We start from the raw sequence: 20,716 nt of genomic DNA on the forward strand, positions 1-20,716 counted from the left end.
GGCATTATTTGCACATTTACAATTTTAGGATCAATGTCTTATGTAAATATGATCAATTACTGTCCCATTTTCTGTTGTTGTTGTGGTTACAATTTGACTGTAACCTTGTTGCATGAAATTTTCTATTGATTTCGAAACACGTGCGTTGTCGTTAAATCACCCTTTATTATTTTGCCTCCCGAACGTTGATTAAAATAGTAAACACAGTAGTCAGCTTTTTTGAATAGACCAATTTTGTATGATGGCGGTCTACACAACACTATGAAATTGTGATTCATAGGCTGAACATTAAACATTATGGGGCCTCCAAGTCATGGCACATCTAAAATGTTATAAATGATGTGGATTTTGTGATAGAAGCCAACACCATCATGTCGTTCTTTCTGTACACTAGATAAAATTGCCATGTTGCTGTATGATTGCGACCAGACTTTATAATGAAATGCCCCATCCTGGCATTGCAGCATTATGTGATGCATTGTGCCGCAACCATGTGTCTATAATACAAATGATGTCAGCGTCCAATGTCCTGTGATCATGTTTTCGGTCTGCTGTGTACATCTAGTCTGTGAACATTATGTAAAGACCTTCAGAGAACATTTTGATAATGTTAATGGAGCCTCAATATATTTTTCAATTTTTTTGTACATATAGGTCAATAATTTTTGAATACATGGCAGGGGCTTTAAAATCTTGAATAAGGTTTTCTATAGATGTCACTGGACTTCAGGCTACATATGCTTGGCCAGCCTTGTGCAAGTCCAGGTTAGAACTACTTATTTAACAAACATTTTTTCCATCAAAAAATTACAGCTCAAATTACTTTTATAATTTATATAATGTTAACTTGCCTAGCTACATTAAATATTTTATTTTAGGTGTCTACACATTTCCAATACTTTATATGCCATCTAATAATAATAATAATCATTACATTTATATAGCGTGTTTCTGGACACTCATTTATATTTTTGATAGACAGAACAATTACAGAAAAGGTTATAATGATGGCTTCACCTTCAAACACCTGACAATTTGCAGAATCTATTGGCCTTATTGCTGAAACTACATATCCTGTGTGACACTTTGCTGTATTTCACCCTATCCTTGTACCAATACAAACGATATGACACTCATACTACAGCTGCTTAACCTCGGTCAACACCTCTAATCCCCCTCTTTAAGCCCCTCTGTGCTGCTAGCAGCTTGCATCAGGCCTGTGGGCCTGCAGGCCCGACTTGCGTGGACTCTGGGCTGACAGGTGTGACTCGCATATGGCACTTGAACCCTGTTAATACCTGCCAGCAAGTCTAGTTTGTTTTTGTTTTTTTTCTTATATCATCTAATCAGAACAAGATGTCAAATGCAGACGGACCCGCAAAAGCTGGTCAGATGTGACATTTGGCTCAGTCAAGTTACATACAAACAACTGTGGTATAATGTTGGCGCTTTGCTCATAGAATACATGATTTGTGCCATAGGAGTCAGTTTTGTGCTCTGGCTCGTTCCACCCCAAAAGATCAGGCAAGGATTTTTTTTTTTCATTTTCCACCTTTATTTGATAGTGATAGTCATGAGAGAGACAGGAAAGGCAGGGGAGAGAGAAGGGATGACATGCAGCAAAGGGCCCGGGCCGGATTCGAGCCCAGGCAGCTGTGGTAAGGACTCAGCTTTATGTGGTACGCGCTCTACCAGGTGAGCCACCGGGGCACCCCTTATTTTTTTAATAATAGAACACTTTACCTTTACATAACAACAAAGAGTGTACAGCTCTGTGTTAAGTACTAAATAAAAAAAAAAGGTATAAAATTACTTCTGCACATTTTTGGTGTTTCTGGAGGTGACCTCTCTCAAATATTAGAGTTATAGTTTTTTACTTAATGTTAAATATTATCTGATGTATGAAAAAAAAATTCCCCCTGTTAAAGTCGTATGTGTGTGCGAGAGGCAATCAGATTTTTGATTTTTAACTCAGATTTGATAAGCCAATTTAAAGAGAAAGATGGAGAAAAAAGTTAAAAGGTATTCTGTTCTGATTTAGAGGCTGATAGTCAAGCAGAACTTGGGTACCATGGTAAACTGGCTCCCACTCATAGCCTCAATGAAAATGACAGTTTGATACAATACAGTTAAAAAGTTGTGGCAGAAGATGTTCTTTCTGAGTAGATTTGAAAGTATATCATTTTCGAATAGTTTTTCTTCTACATCTTATTTTTAATGTATATTTTTTAATGTGCTGATTCAACTCATTTCCATTGGGGCTACTACAAGTGTGCAGCAAGTTGTTGCTGTTCAAAAGTGAAAAGACTAGACACTATTAGATCTGGGTTACTCACAGTTAAAAATCAGATATGTGCAACCCCAGCTTCAATTTTATAGTGAGGAGTCAAGAACCTTAGCGGGAAGACAATGAAAGGAGCTACTCTGGCAAGAGGTCATCTCCCAGCTCCTCATCAGCGAAGTCATCTTCTTCCACACGCTTTTTGGCTGCAGTCTTTGGCCTCTCCATCTGAGGCCCCAGTGGGTCAACATAGGACGCATCTATACACATGCACGCACACGCATGCACACACACACACACACAAGGAAAACATGGCCACCACCTATTTAATATTTGATCTAAGTGCAATCATGATGTTGGCCTTACTCCCACACTTTCAAAAACACAACCTTGGCATAACTCAGACTCTGCAGTTAAATCAAGTCAGTGGAGGATATGGTAATTACATTACAAGTTGGGGGGGGGGGGGTAGCTGTTTCCTTACCCAGTTCCCTCTGGCTGCTGGCCTCATAGGGCTCATTAGAACCGGGAAGAGCCCTCAGCTTGGCACTCAGCCGGTCTGCCTTATTGTTGGTACCCTGGCTGCTGTGGCTGCTGTCTGTGCACATACACACACAAAGGCAAGGCCCATGATTAGATTCCTTAATGGGACAACAGTGTGACCTTCTAAGTTTCAAAAGTCTGTAAATGAGTTAATAATATCAATTATACTCAAGGTGGCTCAGTTTCTCTGAAGAAGCTCTGTTTTTAGAGCATCTTTGTCCTCTGCTAGCTCTTTGTGTGTCCATCGCTCTCAAAAGAAATATCTATCTTTACAAACCTCTGTGCACAACTGCTTGAACATGCAAAAATGTGTAAGAATATTTGTGTGTGAATGTGTTGCGCGTGTCTTTTTGAGTATGAAGGTGCAGCTAGAGGACCTGGCTGTTGGCTGCCATCCCAGATGGAAAATGTCACAGGTAAGATTCCCTTAAAGGATAACCGCAATTTTTTACAATCCAGGTCTTCATTTAATAGTTTTTACCATCATGCATATCGGTTATGTCATCATTTTACTCAACGGCTTCATTGTAGAGATCTTAGATATAGGACCACTGTTACACACTGCTTTACATCACCTTATGTGACAACTGAACACAAACGTCAGACATGTTTAAGCAAGTCCAATTCAACCCGATTAGAAATGAAAATAGAACGTCCGCGGTGGCGTAGCGGTCTAAGCATCGGCTTGGTGTCGATGCAGTTGCCCACTGGGGACTGGGGTTCGCGCCCCGGTCTCGTCAGATCCGACTATGGCCGGACTCGATGAAGCAGCAAGCATTGGCAACGCTGTCTTCGGGAGGGGGGCGGAGTCGGCTTGTGTTCGTCATGTGAATGCGTCTCTGTGTGTGTCGGAAAAACAGTGGTTCGGCTTGGATTCGCCTTGTCACAAAAGTGGGGAGGCGCTTTCCTTCGAGACTGCCGGCCAGAGAGATGCAGTTGGCGAACGCATGCAATACGAGGGTGGGTGTTTGAATTAAAATAGGGATCAATTGGCCACTAAATTGGGAGAAAAAAGGGAAAAATCAGAAATAAAAAAAAAAAAAAGAAATGAAAATAGAGGTGCAAATCAAAAGTTATTACTCCAAATATACAGTATTATCAAGAGTTGTTTGCACTGCTGAGCGACTTCCTGGTTCAACTTGCAGGAATGATCATCTTACTTACAATGGGTAACCGCTGATAAACTACCAGGGCAATGCAAATGAGAAGTCAAAGATCATGGGAAATCATGTGCACGGTCTAATTAGGACATTACTTTTTGCTGTTGAAAGAACAGGTTTAAGGCTTGTGTGCGGATGCCATTGTAAAGCTGTGTCCAATGGTGGTACTGGGGCCAAAATCTCCAAAATGAATGTGGTAAGTAAAATTATATCATAACCAATATGCACAGTGGAAAAAATTATGAAAATAAGACCCAGGATGGAGGAAAAAAAGAATATTCCTTTTACCCACTGTTTCCTTTAACAACACAGTGGATCCATTAGCTTCTCACTTGGTGCAAGTCACCCAGATGTCTCAGTTCTGGCACGTAAAACGTAATGAATGTGAGGTAAAGAGGACTGAGAGGAGAGGGTAAGGAGGAAATAGGAAAACAAAGGGAAGTACAGACAATTAAGATGAATGGGAAATTTTTCTTTTTTTTTTCCTTCTAAATATCCTAAAGTATCTGTCCAAGTCCAAAGTACTTTATCAAAGATATTCATATTTACATTTTCCCTGTCAAGCTCTCCTGGTCTTGTTTCATTATTGACCGTTCAGTTTGCTACTTGCTCACAAAATGAGCAAAGAAAATATTGTATGAATATACACTGTGTGTGTGTGTATGTGTGTGCGTGTGTGCGCGCACTCCAGCCCTGACTGACAGGGCAGTCCAGAGAATTTGGGATGTGTGTGTGTGTGTGTGTGTGTGTGTGTGTGTGTGTGTGTGTGTTAGACTGGCGGTAACAGACACCAACAACACACATCTGGCAACCGGGTAACCTTGGAAACTATTTGTAGAGAGCACAGAAACAGGAAGGACTGGGAGGCCCTCGCAAGATCCTAAACATCTCCCTCAAGGCCTTGCCTGCAACTGGCAAACAGATCTTTTTTTGGAAACACTTTTTTCCCTTTATGAAGTAAAAAGTGATCAACGTGGTAATAGAAAGAGCAGATGAAAATGAATACGAACAATTGCAAAAAAAAAAAAAAAGGAAGGTAAGTGGAAAAACACCATGTACATCTATCATGGATATGAAAGACTCCTTTGTTCGTCTTACTGAATATGGCCCTCTCTACCGCCACCTCTGAGATGGCAGTTATGACCACTCCGGATCAAAGAGCAACGCAGGTTGGGGTGTGTGTGAAAACAAACAGTCGGCCACAGCAGGGCCCCTTGTCAGGGCACAGCTGAAGGAGTGTGGCCCTATGCACCTCTGCATTGAGACTTTACCTGTTTTCTCACATTGCTCTAAATATGCAGCCTTTACAGAGGGGGGGGGGATCTTGGGTGCGTTCGAGGTTTTCCTAAATATGAGAGCGATTTCGGACTCCTCCTCGAACCCATCACTCTCTCTCCCTTTCTCTTATGAGAGAGAGAGGGAGAGAGAGAGAGAGAGAGAGAGAGTAGAAGTCTCTGGCAGGCTGATCTCACAGCAGCTTGTCAAAGGACCTCACACAAATGTGAACGTGAAGCGGGTCAGCATTTGCTCTCGTATCTCTTCACTGAGATGCCCAAAGTCAAGTGTTTAGACCAGTGTGCTGACATGTGAAAAGCTATTTTTAGCAGACAGTGATCGTATTAGTCTTACTTAATGAGAACGCCACTTAGAGTTTCAGGTTATCATCAAGTACTGTGTGCGTGTGTGTAGGTGCTTTTATAGTTGTGAGGGCCCCTCATTGACTACATTAATTTCATAGCCTCTGGGCTTAACTGTAAGAACTAACCCTTACCCTATGCTTAACTTAATCCTTATTCTATCCTCAGCCAAATACCCAAGTACCGACCCTAAAATAGCTCTTTGAAGTAGTGCGGACAGGCCAAAATGCCTTCACAAACCAGGTTTGTCCTGCATAAGAAAGATGGACTTGTCAGGGTCAGTTCTCACAAGTATAGAAATACCTGCACACACATATATACACATATATACCTACACACACTTACCTATAACAACACTCAACATTTTCATAGCTATAAGGTTGCATACCTGTAAGTGAGTCCAGTAGGGGACTGTGCTGTTTAGTCTCAGAGTGAGACACTAGACAGCGGAGGGGAAGCAGACAGAAAGTCAGAGTCCAACCAACGACAGAGGAGGGTGAGAGAAGGGAGGCAGATGGATGGACAGACAAATAGATGGATGGACAGACGGGCAGAGAAACAGGCAGTGAGAGAAGGACAGAAAGACGGGGAAGGGAGAAAGTGAGACTAAGGGAAAAAAGCAAGAATAGATGAGAAACGAACTGTTGTGTGATAAAGCTTCATATAGATAAGAGCAGCATAGTTAAGGTTCAGAGGAAAACTAGGAGACAGATAATGTGTGTTGATAAGTACTAGTTTTAGCATTCTTTTCTTGATCACTTTTTTTTATCTTCATCTGTCTCTGACATTCTTGTGTAAGAAGTGGGGTTGTTGTGAAGCGTCTAGTGTGTTGGTGTAGTTTTCTGTGCCTGTCACGTCTCACTCTCAACCTTCACCGCTGGCTAGCAGAAATGCGAACAGGAGAGCCGAGCGCGTAAGTCTCTTCCTGCCAGTACATAGCCTCTCCAACAGCAAGCCCTATGTAGTGCCTCCTCGTGGCGACACATGGTGACTGGGTACACCTTGACCCTGGCTGAACTACGAGGGACTCGGAGGAGGTCTGGCCCCTAGACGTGTGGTACGCAGGCCCACCGGTGTGTGGATATTCCCTGATGCCCACGAACCAGCCCCCAGCTATGGGTTAAATAGTGCCACTGCCTAGCGGATACCTCGGGTGGGGAATAGGCTACCGGAGTAAACCCCTACAGCAAATCAATGTCTATAGTGCTATAGGTTTTTGCTTTTCTTGCCCTTTTGTATCTTTTTAAGTTGGACAGTACTGCTGGTGTCGTGTGTGGCTGCTGCTTCTCCCTCTCACAGCCTCCCCTTCCCATCCACCCCTGCATGTTTGTGCTATGTTTATCTGTTGTCTTGTTTCACCCCGTTTATTGTAAAGTGACTTGTGAGTGTTAGAAAAGCGCTATATAAGAGTGATTTATTATTATTATTATTATTATCTCACCTGTCTTCATATCCACTTCTGAAGTGCCACAAGGAATTTAGGGGGAAAAAAACACTTAGATTTGAGCATCTAGCAACATCAGAACAGGACCAATCTTTTTTTACCCTCCAATAAATGCACACTCTCCAACATATCGATTTCACTTCAGACATTGTGACATTATAGGAAATTTAAACGCACATGTGCAAGATTTTCTAATCAAATGCTTCAAAGCCAATGGGAAATAATGGATGATTCTGACATGGTGAAAGAGAGAATCTATTAGCAGGGATCTTCACTACAAGTCACTAGAGGCTTTCAGGCTGCACAGCACACACAAATATGGGTCTCGTTAAAGTTCCTGGCAACCCTGAACTGCCACTAAAATCGCTTGTGGCTGATACGCTTACTTATAATAAAACTTGTTTTTAGTGTCAGAGATGTTGCTGCAAAAAACCCATTTGTCCCCATTTGTATCTAAAGGGGGAAGGTGTTTGTTTGTCTTCTCCACCAACTACTGTGACCTGAGGCTCAGACTTCCTTCAGGACTCCAAACAAACTGAACTCTATCCCTCTTGACAGGCTGTCCGTTGGTGTCATTCCCCCACCATTCTGAGTTCGAAAATGAAATCAACCACATGTGCAGCTGTTTTGTAACTGCATGCATACAAGTTAGATTATCATTTAAGCTACCTCATGCTGGTGCAATGACAAAATCAAGTGTAAGTAAAAGGACTGGAAGAGGGATTTTTATCGACCAAAAAGGACTTTTAAACTGACCTGAAAATTTTTTCCAAACTGGTAGTGATCCCAGGGGAAGTCGATGTAATATTAGGAATTTAAACATCCCAACCCATATTTTATCCTGCACTGGTAATGCAGGACTTTCCAAATAATCCCATCTAGATAGCCCTCTACTCAAACCAAGGACTTAACAGTGCACTACTCTGTGTTGGATTAAGGAGGAGATACCCATGATGCTGGCCTTCTTAGGAGGAGTGAGGACAGGTGTTGACGAGCCCGCTGTCCACCAGCACGTATGGACAGCAGGGAAAGGGAAAAAGTAGAGAGGTAAGGACTCGTGCAGGTTAACAACAGACGGAATAAAAAGTTGGCAATGAAGGTGTGTGGGTAAAGATAATGACGGCAATTGAAATGATCACTCAACGGTAAAGGTCATGGTAATTAGCAGTTATGACGTGGCCCTGTAGCTCAGCCAGGTGAACATGGTGCTGACATCATCGGGGTGTGAGGCTGGATTTCTTTTACAGCCATCCATGCCAAGACAATATGTACTCATGGAGCTTTAACAGGCTTCGGATAAAAGTGTTAAGCCAATGCCTGATGGGATGTTATGTGATGGCACATGATGATGATGATGACGATTAAGTGTTTACTTACCACTACCTGCACTGCCCTCTCTGCCATCCTTACGGCCTCTGGCACTGCCCTCCCTTGCTGACTTCACCCTCTAGACAAAAAAAGAGGTAGAAAGAGAGAGAGAAAGACGATGTTTGCAAGAAGGGAGGAATGACAAGAAGAGAGGGAAGAAGATGATTGAGGAGAAAAGATGAAGTAAACTACAACCATTTGCTTGAGGTGATTGTATGGCAGTAAATGGCTGAAGGTCATCAGAAAGGCTGATAAAGGAAATAAAATCCTGTATTACTACCCACAACGGCTTTTAACAATCTAGACTAGACTGGTACCTATAGTGCTAAAACAAAGACAAGTGCAATCTGAACAAAACAGAAAGAAAACGGTGAAACATCTTCTGATGTCATAATCTCAAACTAAGCCAATGGAACCAATAGAAGAAAAAAGTATGAATCCAGATCTCTCTCTCTGAAACTCACACACACCATTTTTCTTCACGTTTGCCTGCCTTGCAGTCCCAGTTTCTGTCCGTTTGTCAAAGTGACTATGTCTATCTGCTGCTTTTCTTTTCTTTGTTTCTCTTTCCACATCTCTCATTTTTGTTCCCCCATCTGTATGCCCCACCCCCACCCCACTCCAATCCACTCCAGAAGTAGTATCCCCCTCTTGATCCAAAACCGGCCCAGACCAAATTTGAGGACAGATGGTTGTGATTCTGTGACACGTCGCTCTCCTCATCTGTTCCTGGCTGAGGGGAATGTCTCCACAGTGCTGACATGCATAGCTCGGTCTCGGATCAAATCCTCAAGAACTGGAGGGGAGGATTGATACTTTTCCAGCCAGGGATGCCATTGAGACATTCAGCCTCCTACCCTTTGGCTCTTGAGATCATTGAATTATTGCTACTCTTGTTTGGAGGCTTTCCTTCTTCAGACAAAAACCTCAAAACTATTTTGGAGGTGACAAATTAGAAAGCAATGCTCTAGGTACAAATATACTCATGATTGGATTTTAACAAAAAGAGTGAATATGGTGCAGAATTAAGTTTACATTTGAAGCATTAGATGCCCCTGTTATTTGCGATGGCAGCAAAAGTAGAGTGACATAAAGTTCGTAAGTCAACAACATTATGAGAAACCGGTAATAAGGAGGTGAAAGGTCAAAGCCACAGTGCTCCAACAACAGCTGGAATAAATATTACTGTGGCCCTAAAAGATCATTTCAGAGGAATGCTTTTGGTTTCAGGAAAAGAAACTTGAGTTAAACAGGAAGATTTTTGCTTTTGTTTAACTTTACATAAGGGTATATTAGATTAAGTACAGGAGAAAAATATGTTAGAAAGAAATGTGACTCAAAGCAAAACCATGATCCCAGATGAGACAAAGCTAGTTGGCTAAAAATTTTTTTTTTTAAATCCAGTAATATCCTTTTATAAGTTCAATCGCAGCAAGTAATTCAACTATAGGCAAAATATTACAGAAATCTGGAGGACGCTTTTTCAGTTTGCTGTGGGTGGACTGGACGATTGGCCGATCCCAAAAAAAGAAAAACAAAGAAGAAAAAAAACAACATTTTACAAAAGTCCTGCCTAGAGAAAATTACAATGTGAACAACTTTCCTCAAGGTGTGAGAAAAAGATGGAATTTTTTTTTCTTTGAAAGAAAATGGTTTGAAAAATCCAGTTTTCACTTCAGAAAATTGATATGATGACATCCACTGTTCCTTACAATTTAATTGGGAACATTTGGAAAGCTCTACAGATGTACCTGTTCTCTGATCTCCTTCATCTTCTCTACCTTCTTCAGCTTGGTGGCGTATTCCTGAACTTCCTTTAGCCCCATGTCTGTACACAGCCTGACCAGGAAACGCAGGCCTGGGGACAAACACACACACACATGGACACATGCATACAACACCACACCACATCATATCACACAAACACCAACACACACACACACACACACACACACACACACACACACACACACACACACGTTTTTTGGCATGGAATAGTCAAGAATCATTGTATGTTGTTCAGATTCATGTTGATTCTTCCCACCAAAACAAAACTAATTACATTCTACATTCTCTGGGAACTTGCGGTGGATGTCCTTGTAGGTTTCTAGAGCCTTCTGATAGTTTCCTGTGTAGAAAAAGACAAGAAACCACATTCAGGACAGGCAGCTAATTAACTCATCAAAAGTCAGTGGTAACCAAAACTAGGAACGCCGAGAAGTACTTGAATGGGTTCTAGGGTGGTCCCCACAAAAAGAACGTTCAATTTGAATTTACATTTTATTCATCAGACATTACCACAACCAGAGTAAGAATGACTATTCTGATCAGATGTTTTTCCATTCTCTACAATTTCATGTCGCCTCCTATAGTTAAGATAGACAATTTCTTAGACAATTCCTGGGGACAAAATCTCTATGAAATGGGGATCTGTGGTCTAGACCATCTCTCTCTGGGGTCTTTCTCATGACAATTTGGAAATTCCTGGGTTATGTAATCCCATTTCTCCAGGAGCTGCACTCACCAATATCTGTTGGATTTGTGTGTATCTACCATCCAAATTATTATAAAAGTATTCCAAGTGCACACTCATATGTAAGTAGTGTTGGCAAAACCGTTTCCCAACTGCCCTCATAATTTAATCACATTTTTATCACACTTCCTTGAATACTAAATAACTCAGTATAATTGTGTATCTACAATACTTCTTCTTGTGTTGATACACAGATGAGTACGCCACAATAAGGCCACCTAAAAGTTGAGTGTTAACGGGCTGTGTTATCTTTACCACTTCTCCTGTAGCAGCTTGCAACCATTAGCTGCCACTTCACTTGAGTCGGCCTGAGGAATGTTGCAGAAATACATCAATGTAAACAATCAGTAATGAGAGACAGAACCCAAAGGCCCACACTGAATATTCCTAGTTCGCAAGTTCAAACACATACTGGATGTTGGGACACTGACATCATTGTCATAATGATAAGTCCAATTGTCACATACCAAATGTTTTGACAAGCACAATAACAACAGTCATTTTCCAAAGCTAAAAAAGTGTTGCTAAATCTAAGGACCCCAAAAAAAGCAAAACGTATGAATAAACAATCAGTTCTAAGATAGTTCTAAGATCAATCAGTTCTAAGATACATTTAAGTTGTTGGTGGAATGCAAGGTCTTAAAACAGTGTTTTCTGGAGAAAATAGTCCCCACCCCCCTTTTTTCTCCCCAATTGTATCTGGCCAATTACCCCACTCCTCTGAGCTGTCCCAGTTGCTCCTCCACCCCCTCTGTTGATCGGGGGAGGGCTGCAGACTACCACATGTCTCCTCTGATACATGTGGAGTTGCCAGCCACTTCTTTTCACCTGACAGTGAAGCGTTTCGCCAGGAGGATGTAGTGCGTGGGAGGATCATGCTATTCCCCCCAGTCCCCCCCCCAAACAGGTGCTCTGACCGACCCGACCAGAGCAGGTACTAGTGCAGCAACCAAGACACATACCCACATCCAGCTTCCCACCCGCAGACACGGCCAATTATGTCTGTAGGGACGCCCAATCAAGCCGGGAGGTAACACAGGGATTCGATCCCGTGATCCCGTGGAGAAAACAGTTTGATTACTTTCCTCAGGCAGGTTGCCCTAAAGTGTTCAGTCACCAGATGGTGGAACCTTCATCTCTATATGCATATCTCTGCCCTTCAGTTTCAATATAAGCTGGTGCTGGGCAACTTAGTGTTTTAAAAGTGATTAATATAAATTCTAAATTTGACTGGAAGCTGAAACATGAGAATTATCTTCTCTTTCTTCTAGTTACAAGCATTGCAGCTTTATTCTGAACTACCAGATGAGGAAGAGCTTCACTACTGACGCAGGAATACAGATTATACCATGTCAAAACCCTGATATACAGCCATGAATAACTTTCTCCAAAAAAATCATCTGGGTTTAGAAATGTTCTGAAGTCTTCAGAATCAACTCTTAGTAAATCAGACCAAAATTAAAAATGATTCTCATTCCTAGTCCTTTGACAAGATTATCATTTAAAATTTAAAAGTTGCTGTTTGCGAGGCAAATATTATATAGTATTGTCTCCTAAAGTATTGGAAATAGCAGTATCTTACTGAATGAGTGTGGCTCTCTCAAAGTACTGGATGGCTTTCTCACAGAATTGGGTCTCGATGTAGTAAGCTCCCAGCCACTCGATCACATCAATATTCGATGGAAAATACCTAAAGGACTGGACAGTAAGAGATATCGCTTCACTCTTCACTCAGATATATCTGTAGGTTAAGACATGGTGGGATTAAACGTCAACAATCCACATTCACCTTTGGATTTTAAAGGATAATGTTACACAAGATTTCAGCTAGTCTCCACCCAGTACATATTTTTGAAAAATGCCAATTTGTGTGTTGGAGAGCGAGGTGGGAGAAAGATGTGCATCTCTAAAGCCGAGGGTGTGGAGATGCATGTCTGAATCTCAAAGTTTGTAACTTTTTTTTAGTTTGCGCACACTGATGTCAGACTACCTTGGAAACTTTGGTACTAAATCACCAATCAGGATGGCAGTGCAGAATTGGTAAGAGGGAAGCACAATTGTGTTTTTCATTGAAAGATGTTTTAACAAAGTTGAACTCACTGGTGTTTAAATTATGTCTGGCATTGTTTGGTTTAATTAGGAAGATGGCATGTAGACATGTCTAAAGCTAAAAAAATTTGTTTTGGATTTAATTAAACTTTAATCAAGATGAAGGCACTTAATCAGAGGATCTGAGAGATCTTAAAGTTCAATAACTTATAATAGAACAATCTTATAAAAGAGAACAACAATGTCTATTAGGAGGTAAAATTAAGCTAAAGTCAATCCTAAATTTAACCTCATTCAAATACAATGAGGTTAAAATGGGAAACGTGTAACCAATGTTGGTAGCCTCAAAACACCATCTGAGGCTGAGCAGTATCTGTTTGACTAAGGCTTTATAAAAAGGTATTATGGTAGTAGCTATGACATGGAGAAAGTATACTAAAAGTACCTCAGAGTAGTACTGGAAGGCCTGGGATTTGTCCCCCTCGTTGTCATAGAGTTCCCCCAGCTTGGCCAGGACCTGGGGGTCTGTGGGGGTCACACTGATGAGCTGCATCAACCACTCTATAGCCTGCTGAGGATCCTCCAGCAGCTCATACCTGGGACCAGGGAGTTAGGGACCAATACATGAAGAGATGCAGAGAGATGGTGATGGAATAGAGGCTAGAGGATAAGGCTTGTGACTGGAAGCCTCATTTACTTTGAATCCCTGGGTCAGCAATCTGATGTGGGTTGTGACCAAGAGGTGCCCCCTCCCCCCATAGTTTAATATATGAGTCAAAAACAAGATCTCCGGACTGTCTATTTATTAAGAAAATAAACCCATACACAGACCAAAACTGCTCAGTCACAAGTTCCATACACTGTACTTCATTATCAAACCTTCATATCTGTATGGATGTGTGGCCTGTGTTTAGTCATGCTGTGACCTGTGAAAAAGAAATGATTGACCGATTTAAAACAATAATTCAGACAAAACAATTGTTCCTGTACATTTGCGAAGGTTTTACACAGCATTCAGTTTTTCATAGTTAAAACAATTGGAGACCCTGTGGTGGCCTGGCGGCCTGTCCAGGGTGTATCCCCGCCTGCCGCCCAATGACTGCTGGGATAGGCTCCGGCATCCCCGCGACCCTGAGAGCAGGATAAGCGGTTTGGATAATGGATGGATGGATGGAAACCATTGGATTTGTATCTATCTTAAAATACTCAAAGATGCCATGAGAAAATTATAGAGATAAAACTCAAATCTGTTATATCTTGTATTCTTTGATTTTTTTTTTTTTTTGGCCAGATGGCTAATCAATGGAGACACAAACCAGACCTTACCACGGCTATCCCTGGCCTGTCTAAATCGAGAGAATAGAGACAATAAGTCTATTAACATGTGGGTCAAGAGCCAACATGGGTTATAGACCTGTTTCTGAAGCCTGAATCCCAAAATATGTTTAGTGAACTCCCAATATGAGACAGTGTCTCTTCATTAGTTATAAACTGAAAAACCAGACACAAACACGTACATACTTGATCAGCAGGATACAGTTTGGCTAGCTGGAACATGACCTGGGCGCTGTTCCTCAGAATGGCATGCAACTTCAGGAAGCAGTCCAGCGCCTCCTCCAGACGATTCAGTCTCTTATAGTTCAGGCCTTTGGAGAACAGAAATAAATCCACTGATCAACTTGTTTACTCTCTATAATCGACGGATGCCAATTTTAGATCAAGATGTTTACATTGACCCCTATGTACACTTTCCTTTGATACCATCAAAATACTTCACAAAAATACCTCATGCAATCTCAGGAAAGGATGCAATGTGGAAGAGGGGTTTGGGGAGTCAATCTTAACTTAAAATAAAAAACAATGCAAACAAGAACTTTATTCAGTATGCAACTCCATGTACCATTCTGTCATAACCAACAGCTGCCACAAATAGCTCCCGCACTTAGTCCAATCCATAGTCTTCTACAGGGAAAATATCATGCACACAAACATGTATAGAATGGATATAAAGTCTAGACACCCCTGTTAAACTGGCAGGCTGTTATGATGTAAAAAAATGAAACCAAGATAAATCATGCCAGGACTTTTTCCATCCTTAATATGAAATTGCAACCTATAAAAATAAGTGAAAAACAATCAAAACATTTTAGGGAAAAAAAAGAAAAATGCAAAACATAATAACCTGGTTGCATAAATGTGCACATACTTTTATAATTGGGGATGTGGCTGTGTTCAAAATTAACCAATCACATTCAAACTCATTTTAAATAGTAGTTAGTATACACCAAGCATCAATTAAAATAACTGTGATTAACCCCAAATAAGGTTCAGCTGTTCCTGTAGGATTTTCCTGATATCCTCCTGGTTGTAGCCAACTGCAAAAGCCATGGTCCACCAACAGCTTACAAAGCATAAACAGGATCTCATTGCTGAAAGGTATCGATCAAGAGAGTGGTACAAAAGACTCTCCAAGGCATAAAATGTACCATGGAACACAGTAAAGACAATCATAAGTGGAGAAAATATGGCATAACAGTGACATTACCAAGAACAGGATGTCCCTCCAAAATTGATTAGAAGACAAGGAGAAAACTGGTCAGGGAGGCTGCTAAGAGGCCTACAGCAACATTAAAGGAGCTGCAGAAATTTATGGCAAGTACTGGTTGCTCCCTACATGTGACAACAATCTCCCATATTCTTCATATGTCTGAGCTATGAGGTAGAGTCGCAAGACGGAAGCCTTTTCACAAGAAAAAAACGGTAAGTTTATTTTAGGGGGTCGGAAATTACCTAGTAATTTCTTAGTAATAAGGTGGTAATTATCACGTAATTGCTTAGAAACGAGGTTGAAATTACCTTGTAATTTCCTAGTAATAAGGTGGTAGTTTTTACAGGTAATTTTACAGCTAACCCTAACCCTAATCCAAATTACAAGGTAATTTAAACCTTATTTCTAAGAAATGAAAATTACCACCTTATTACTAGGAAATTACTAGGTAATTTCCGACCCCCTAAAATAAAGTGTAACCAAAAAAATAAACATCCAACCCACCTTAATTTTGCAAAAAGATACATCCAGTCTCCAAAAACCAAGTAGAAAATGTATTATGGCCTGATGAGACTAAGGTTGAACTTTTTGGGCACAATTCCAAAAGGTATGTTTGGTGCAAAAGCAACACAGCACGTCACCAAAAGAACACCATACCCACGGTGAAGCATGGTGGTGGCAGCATCATGCTTTGGGGCTGCTTTTCTTCAGCCAGAACAGCGGTTTTAGTCAAGGTGGAGGGAATCATGAATAGCTCCAAATACCAGTCGATTTTGGCGCAAAACCTTCAGGTGTCTGCTAGAAAGCTGAAGATGAAAAGGAATTTCCCCTTTTAGCACAAAAATGACCCAAAGCATACATCCAAATCAGCAAAGGAATTAGTAGATCAAGGTTTTGGAATGGCCCAGCCAGAGCCCAGACTTGAATCCAATTGAAAATCTGTGGGGTGGAGGCATCCGGGTTGCTTGGCGGTCTATTCCTTTGCCTACCAACATGGGTATCGCCAGTTCGAATCCCCGTGTTACCCCCGGCTTGGTCGGGTGTCCCTACAGACAATTGGCCGTGTCTGCGGATGGGAAGCCGGATGTGGGTATGTGTCCTGGTCTCTGCACTAGTGCCTCCTCTGGTCGGTTGGGGCACCTGTTCAGGGGGGAGGGGGAACAGGGGGGGGGGGGGGAATAGCGTGATCCTCCCACGCATTACGTCCCTCTGGCGAAACTCCTCACTGTCAGGTGAAAAGAAGCGGCTGGTGACGCCACATGTATCGGAGGAGGCATGTGGTAGTCTGCAGTCCTCCCTGGATCGGCAGAGGGGGTGGAGCAGGGACCAGGACAGCTCAGAATATTGGGGTATAATTGGCCGGATACAACTGGGGAGAAAAAGGGCAAGAAAAAAAAAATACAAAAAAAAGAAAATCTGTGGGGTGACCTGGAGAGGGCTGTGCACGAAAGATGCCCTCACAATTTCATGAATCTAGAACGTTTTTGCAAGGAATAATGGGAAAATATTGTAAAGTTAAGATGTGCCAAGTGGATGGACTTTTACCCAAAAAGAGCGAGTGCTGTAATAAAATCAAAAGATGCTTCCACAAAGTATTAGTTTAGGGGTGTGCACACCTATGACACCAGGTTATTGTAAGATTTTTTCCCCTAAAATTTCAGTTTGTTTTTCAATTGAATTTTATAGGTTGCAATTTCACATCAAAGGTAAAAAAATTCTGACATGATTTATCTTAATTTCTTTTCTTTTTTTTTACATCACAAAAACCTGGCATTTTAACAGGGGTGTGTAGAATTTTTATATCCACTGTAGAGAGATGTTAAACCTGCACATGTTTCTTGTTGTCGAGACAAGACACTGTTGTTTCTCCTCACTTCCAAGTCAATTCAATTCAATTAAATGTATTGTCATTAAAAACAATGTGCAGGCACATGTTAAAAATTAACTGAGGGCTGTGGCTTCACCAAACAGTGCAAGACAGACACAGACAAACACAGTATAAGATATACACATATGAAGACCAAAAGCTAAAAATAAGTTAAAAAAGAGCAAGAGTACAAAATATTTAAAAATATCTACAGACATTCAGTGGGTAGCCAGGTTAAGGTGGGCAACAGCTTGTGGAAAGAAGCTGTTTTTGAGCCTGGTAGTGCGGGCTCTGAGGCTCCCGTAGCGCCTCCCAGAGCGCAGGGGGGGAGAACAGTCCACGGTTGGGGTGGGTGGGATCTCTGCTGATGCTGAGACCCCTTCAAAGGCAGCATTTGTGATAAATGTCTTTTATGCCTGGGAGCTGGGTACCAGTGATATGCTGGGCCATCTTGACAACCCGCTGCAGAGCCTTCTGGTCTACTGAGGTGCAGTTGCCGTACCACACTGAGATGCAGCTGGTCAGGATGCTCTTTATGGTGCAGTGGTAGAAGTCGGTGAGAATTTTGGGGGATAGACAGGTGCTCCTCAGCCTCCTCAGGAAATGCAGGCATTGTTGGGCCTTTTTCACAAGGGCCTGGGTGTTTAATGTCCAGGAAAGTTCCTCGCTGATGTGAACTCCAAGGAATTTAAAGCTGGAAACATGCTCCACTTCCACCACACTGATGTGTATGGGGGAGTGGCTGCAGCTTCTAGACCTCCTGGAGTCCACAATCAGCTCCTTCATCTTCTGCACATTGAGGACAAGATTGTTGGTAGTACACCATGATGTGAGGTGCTGAATCTCGTCCCTGTAGGCTGTGTCATCATTGTTGGTGATACAGTCAATGACTGTGGTGTCATCTGCAAACTTAACTATAACATTTGAAGGGTGAGTTGGCAGGCAGTTGTGGGTAAAGAGGGAGAAAAGGAGGGGGCTCAGAACACAGCCTTGAGGGGCACCTGTGCTGAGGGTCAGGGTGGAGGAGGTGTGGTCACCTAACCTAACAGACTGAGGTCTGTTGATCAGTAAGTCCAGGGTCCAGTTACAGGGGGAGGGGTTGAGGCCAAGGGAGAGGAGTTTAGTGGTTAGTTTTGCAGGGATGATAGTGTTGAAGGCAGAGCTATAATCTATAAACAGCATCCAAATGTATGAGTTGTTAAGTTCAAGTCAATGCGCCAGTCATACAGTGCAAGCTACACTTAACCATGGAACGACTATTGTGTATTACTTTAGGCAAGATGAAACTTAAATACTCTGTTTGGGGAAAGCTTGGCCATTGCAGTGGTTAATAGAAAGCAACCAAGAAAAAAAAACAGGACTAACAGAAATAGAGGAAAAGAGGTTGTTCAAGCTAAAACAACAAACAATGCAATGTCATAAGTCTAAAATAGAAAATATATGAATAAGGTGGAAGAAGAAAATATAAATTAATAGTATATATGCAGGATGTACAAACTGAACATGACAGTACATCATTAGTTGTCATAAGGTTGATTTAGTTTACTCAGCCTGCAATAAAAAAACATCAGTGTGCATAACAAGAAATGGCTGTTACCATTCTACATTTAGCATAATCAATATATTCATCCAAATCTATAATCAACATCTGGTGTTAAATTACCTTTTAAATCATTTTTACCCCCTAGTCTTTAATGAACCTCTGGCTTATTTTTGTAGACTGGAAATCCCGGATCTTACCTAGGTTGTAGAGGGCCTCAGTGCAGGAAGAGTCGTTCCTCAGTGCTTCTCTGTAGAACTCGGCTGCCTTCTCAAAGTCTTGCTTGATGAACACTGTATTGCCTTTGTTGATGAGGGCCGCTGGGTTGTAGCGGTCAGCATTCATGGCTAGGTCTGCATAACGTTCGGCCTGGTCATAGTCTTTTTCCTGCAAGCAGTCACAGGCAAGAAGTGAAGGGGTATCTATAGGTGGCAGGGGGACACTAACTTACAAGCCTCAACATTTGTTGAGAAGGACAACTGAGGGATGGTTGTGACTGTGGCTGGTCTACCACCCACAGCCAAAATTTATCAACTTGCTCTTGTGTCTTTAACCTCAATTCCTACATACAACCTGCCATACCTGCCAATGAGTTAGCTAGACTACAAGTGGAGTCACAGAAATTACATATGCAGAATGGCAGGTCATGGTGTACCGTCCTCTCCTATGGTGCAGCCAAGATAGCTGCCTTCAAACCTTTCCAATATTGTCAAAGAAATGCGTTTGGCTTTTATCTCACTTTTATCGATGATGCTATTCAAAACCCTAGTCCTTTACTAAAAGGAAAAGATTTGAAGCTGAAATCTGATTTCTCTCCATTAATAAATTGTTATTTTTTTCCCATCTGCACCATGGAGTAAGGTCACAAAATGCTAAGTGGCATCTTTACCATGGTTGGAGACACTCTCCATATACCACTGTTGAAAATTTTGACCGGGTAGGATAAGCACTGATGGAGCGGCAAACATGAATGTGTTGGAAACAACTCCAGCAGGAGAAAAGATCGAAACGTGATGTCAATGTGGTGATGCTTCTGTTAGAAAGACGAGCAATATTACTGTATGAAAGTGTTGGGATAGAGTTTGTTTAAGTTTGTAATATATAAGATTGCCTACATTAGCCTTGTTCCAAGGGCGGCAAAGGTTTACTGCTGCTGAGCTGATGGTATGCAAGTGACAATGGCCTCTACACCTAGTTTGTAGTCAAAGAAAATCAGTTGCAATCGGTCCATTTGTCTTTGCCTCCTACATCAAACTATATTAGAACACATTCTACTATCATGTTGACTACCTATCGTACAGAATCGCCACGTCATCATCACATTTCACATGGGTAAAATAATGATTTATTAATGGAGAAAAATTGTGGATTTCAGCTTTAGATAGACACAAATGCTCCATCTTAGTCCCAATCGTACCAAAAACATACCTTATCTTTTATTACCTTCATTCATTCATTCATTCATTCATTCATTCATTCATTCATTCATTCATTCATTCATCTTCAGCCGCTTCTCCGCAGTTGGATCGCGGTGGCAGCAAGCCAAGTAGGGCACTCCAGACGTCCCTCTCCCCAGCAACGCCCTTCTGCTCCTCCTGGGGGATCCTAAGGCCTTCCCAGGCCAGATTGGACATGTAGTCCCTCCAGTGAGTTCTGGGTTTATCCTGGGGTCTCCCCCAAGTTGGCCGTGTCGGGTAAACCTCTAAAGGAAGGCGCCCAGGAGGCATCCTAATCAGATGCCTGAAC

The 20,716-nt window shown here is 41.8% G+C and overlaps 1 protein-coding gene across 3 annotated transcripts in view; it reads right to left on the reverse strand.

Annotated features, from left to right (window-relative positions):
- Positions 1 to 1,552: 1,552 nt before the first annotated feature.
- The window catches only part of ift88 (intraflagellar transport 88 homolog), a 31,816-nt gene continuing 12,652 nt past the window's right edge, over positions 1,553 to 20,716 (reverse strand). For 2 of the 3 annotated variants that reach the window (XM_056289132.1, XM_056289131.1), the window contains 10 exons: positions 19,171 to 19,357; positions 14,553 to 14,661; positions 13,461 to 13,611; positions 12,549 to 12,664; positions 11,222 to 11,274; positions 10,496 to 10,561; positions 10,185 to 10,291; positions 8,443 to 8,512; positions 2,766 to 2,879; positions 1,553 to 2,541 (listed from right to left, as the gene is read on the reverse strand). In XM_056289132.1, coding sequence (XP_056145107.1) covers positions 2,420 to 2,541; positions 2,766 to 2,879; positions 8,443 to 8,512; positions 10,185 to 10,291; positions 10,496 to 10,561; positions 11,222 to 11,274; positions 12,549 to 12,664; positions 13,461 to 13,611; positions 14,553 to 14,661; positions 19,171 to 19,357 — 1,095 coding nt within the window. In that variant the 3' untranslated portion in view covers positions 1,553 to 2,419. Of the gene's footprint in view, positions 2,542 to 2,765; positions 2,880 to 8,442; positions 8,513 to 10,184; positions 10,292 to 10,495; positions 10,562 to 11,221; positions 11,275 to 12,548; positions 12,665 to 13,460; positions 13,612 to 14,552; positions 14,662 to 19,170; positions 19,358 to 20,716 lie in introns of those variants that run through there. The other variant, XM_056289133.1, reaches the window with a different exon arrangement.

Source organism: Lampris incognitus, chromosome 11 (genome assembly GCF_029633865.1).
Source record: "Lampris incognitus isolate fLamInc1 chromosome 11, fLamInc1.hap2, whole genome shotgun sequence".
Classification (NCBI taxonomy): Eukaryota; Metazoa; Chordata; class Actinopteri; order Lampriformes; family Lampridae; genus Lampris; species Lampris incognitus.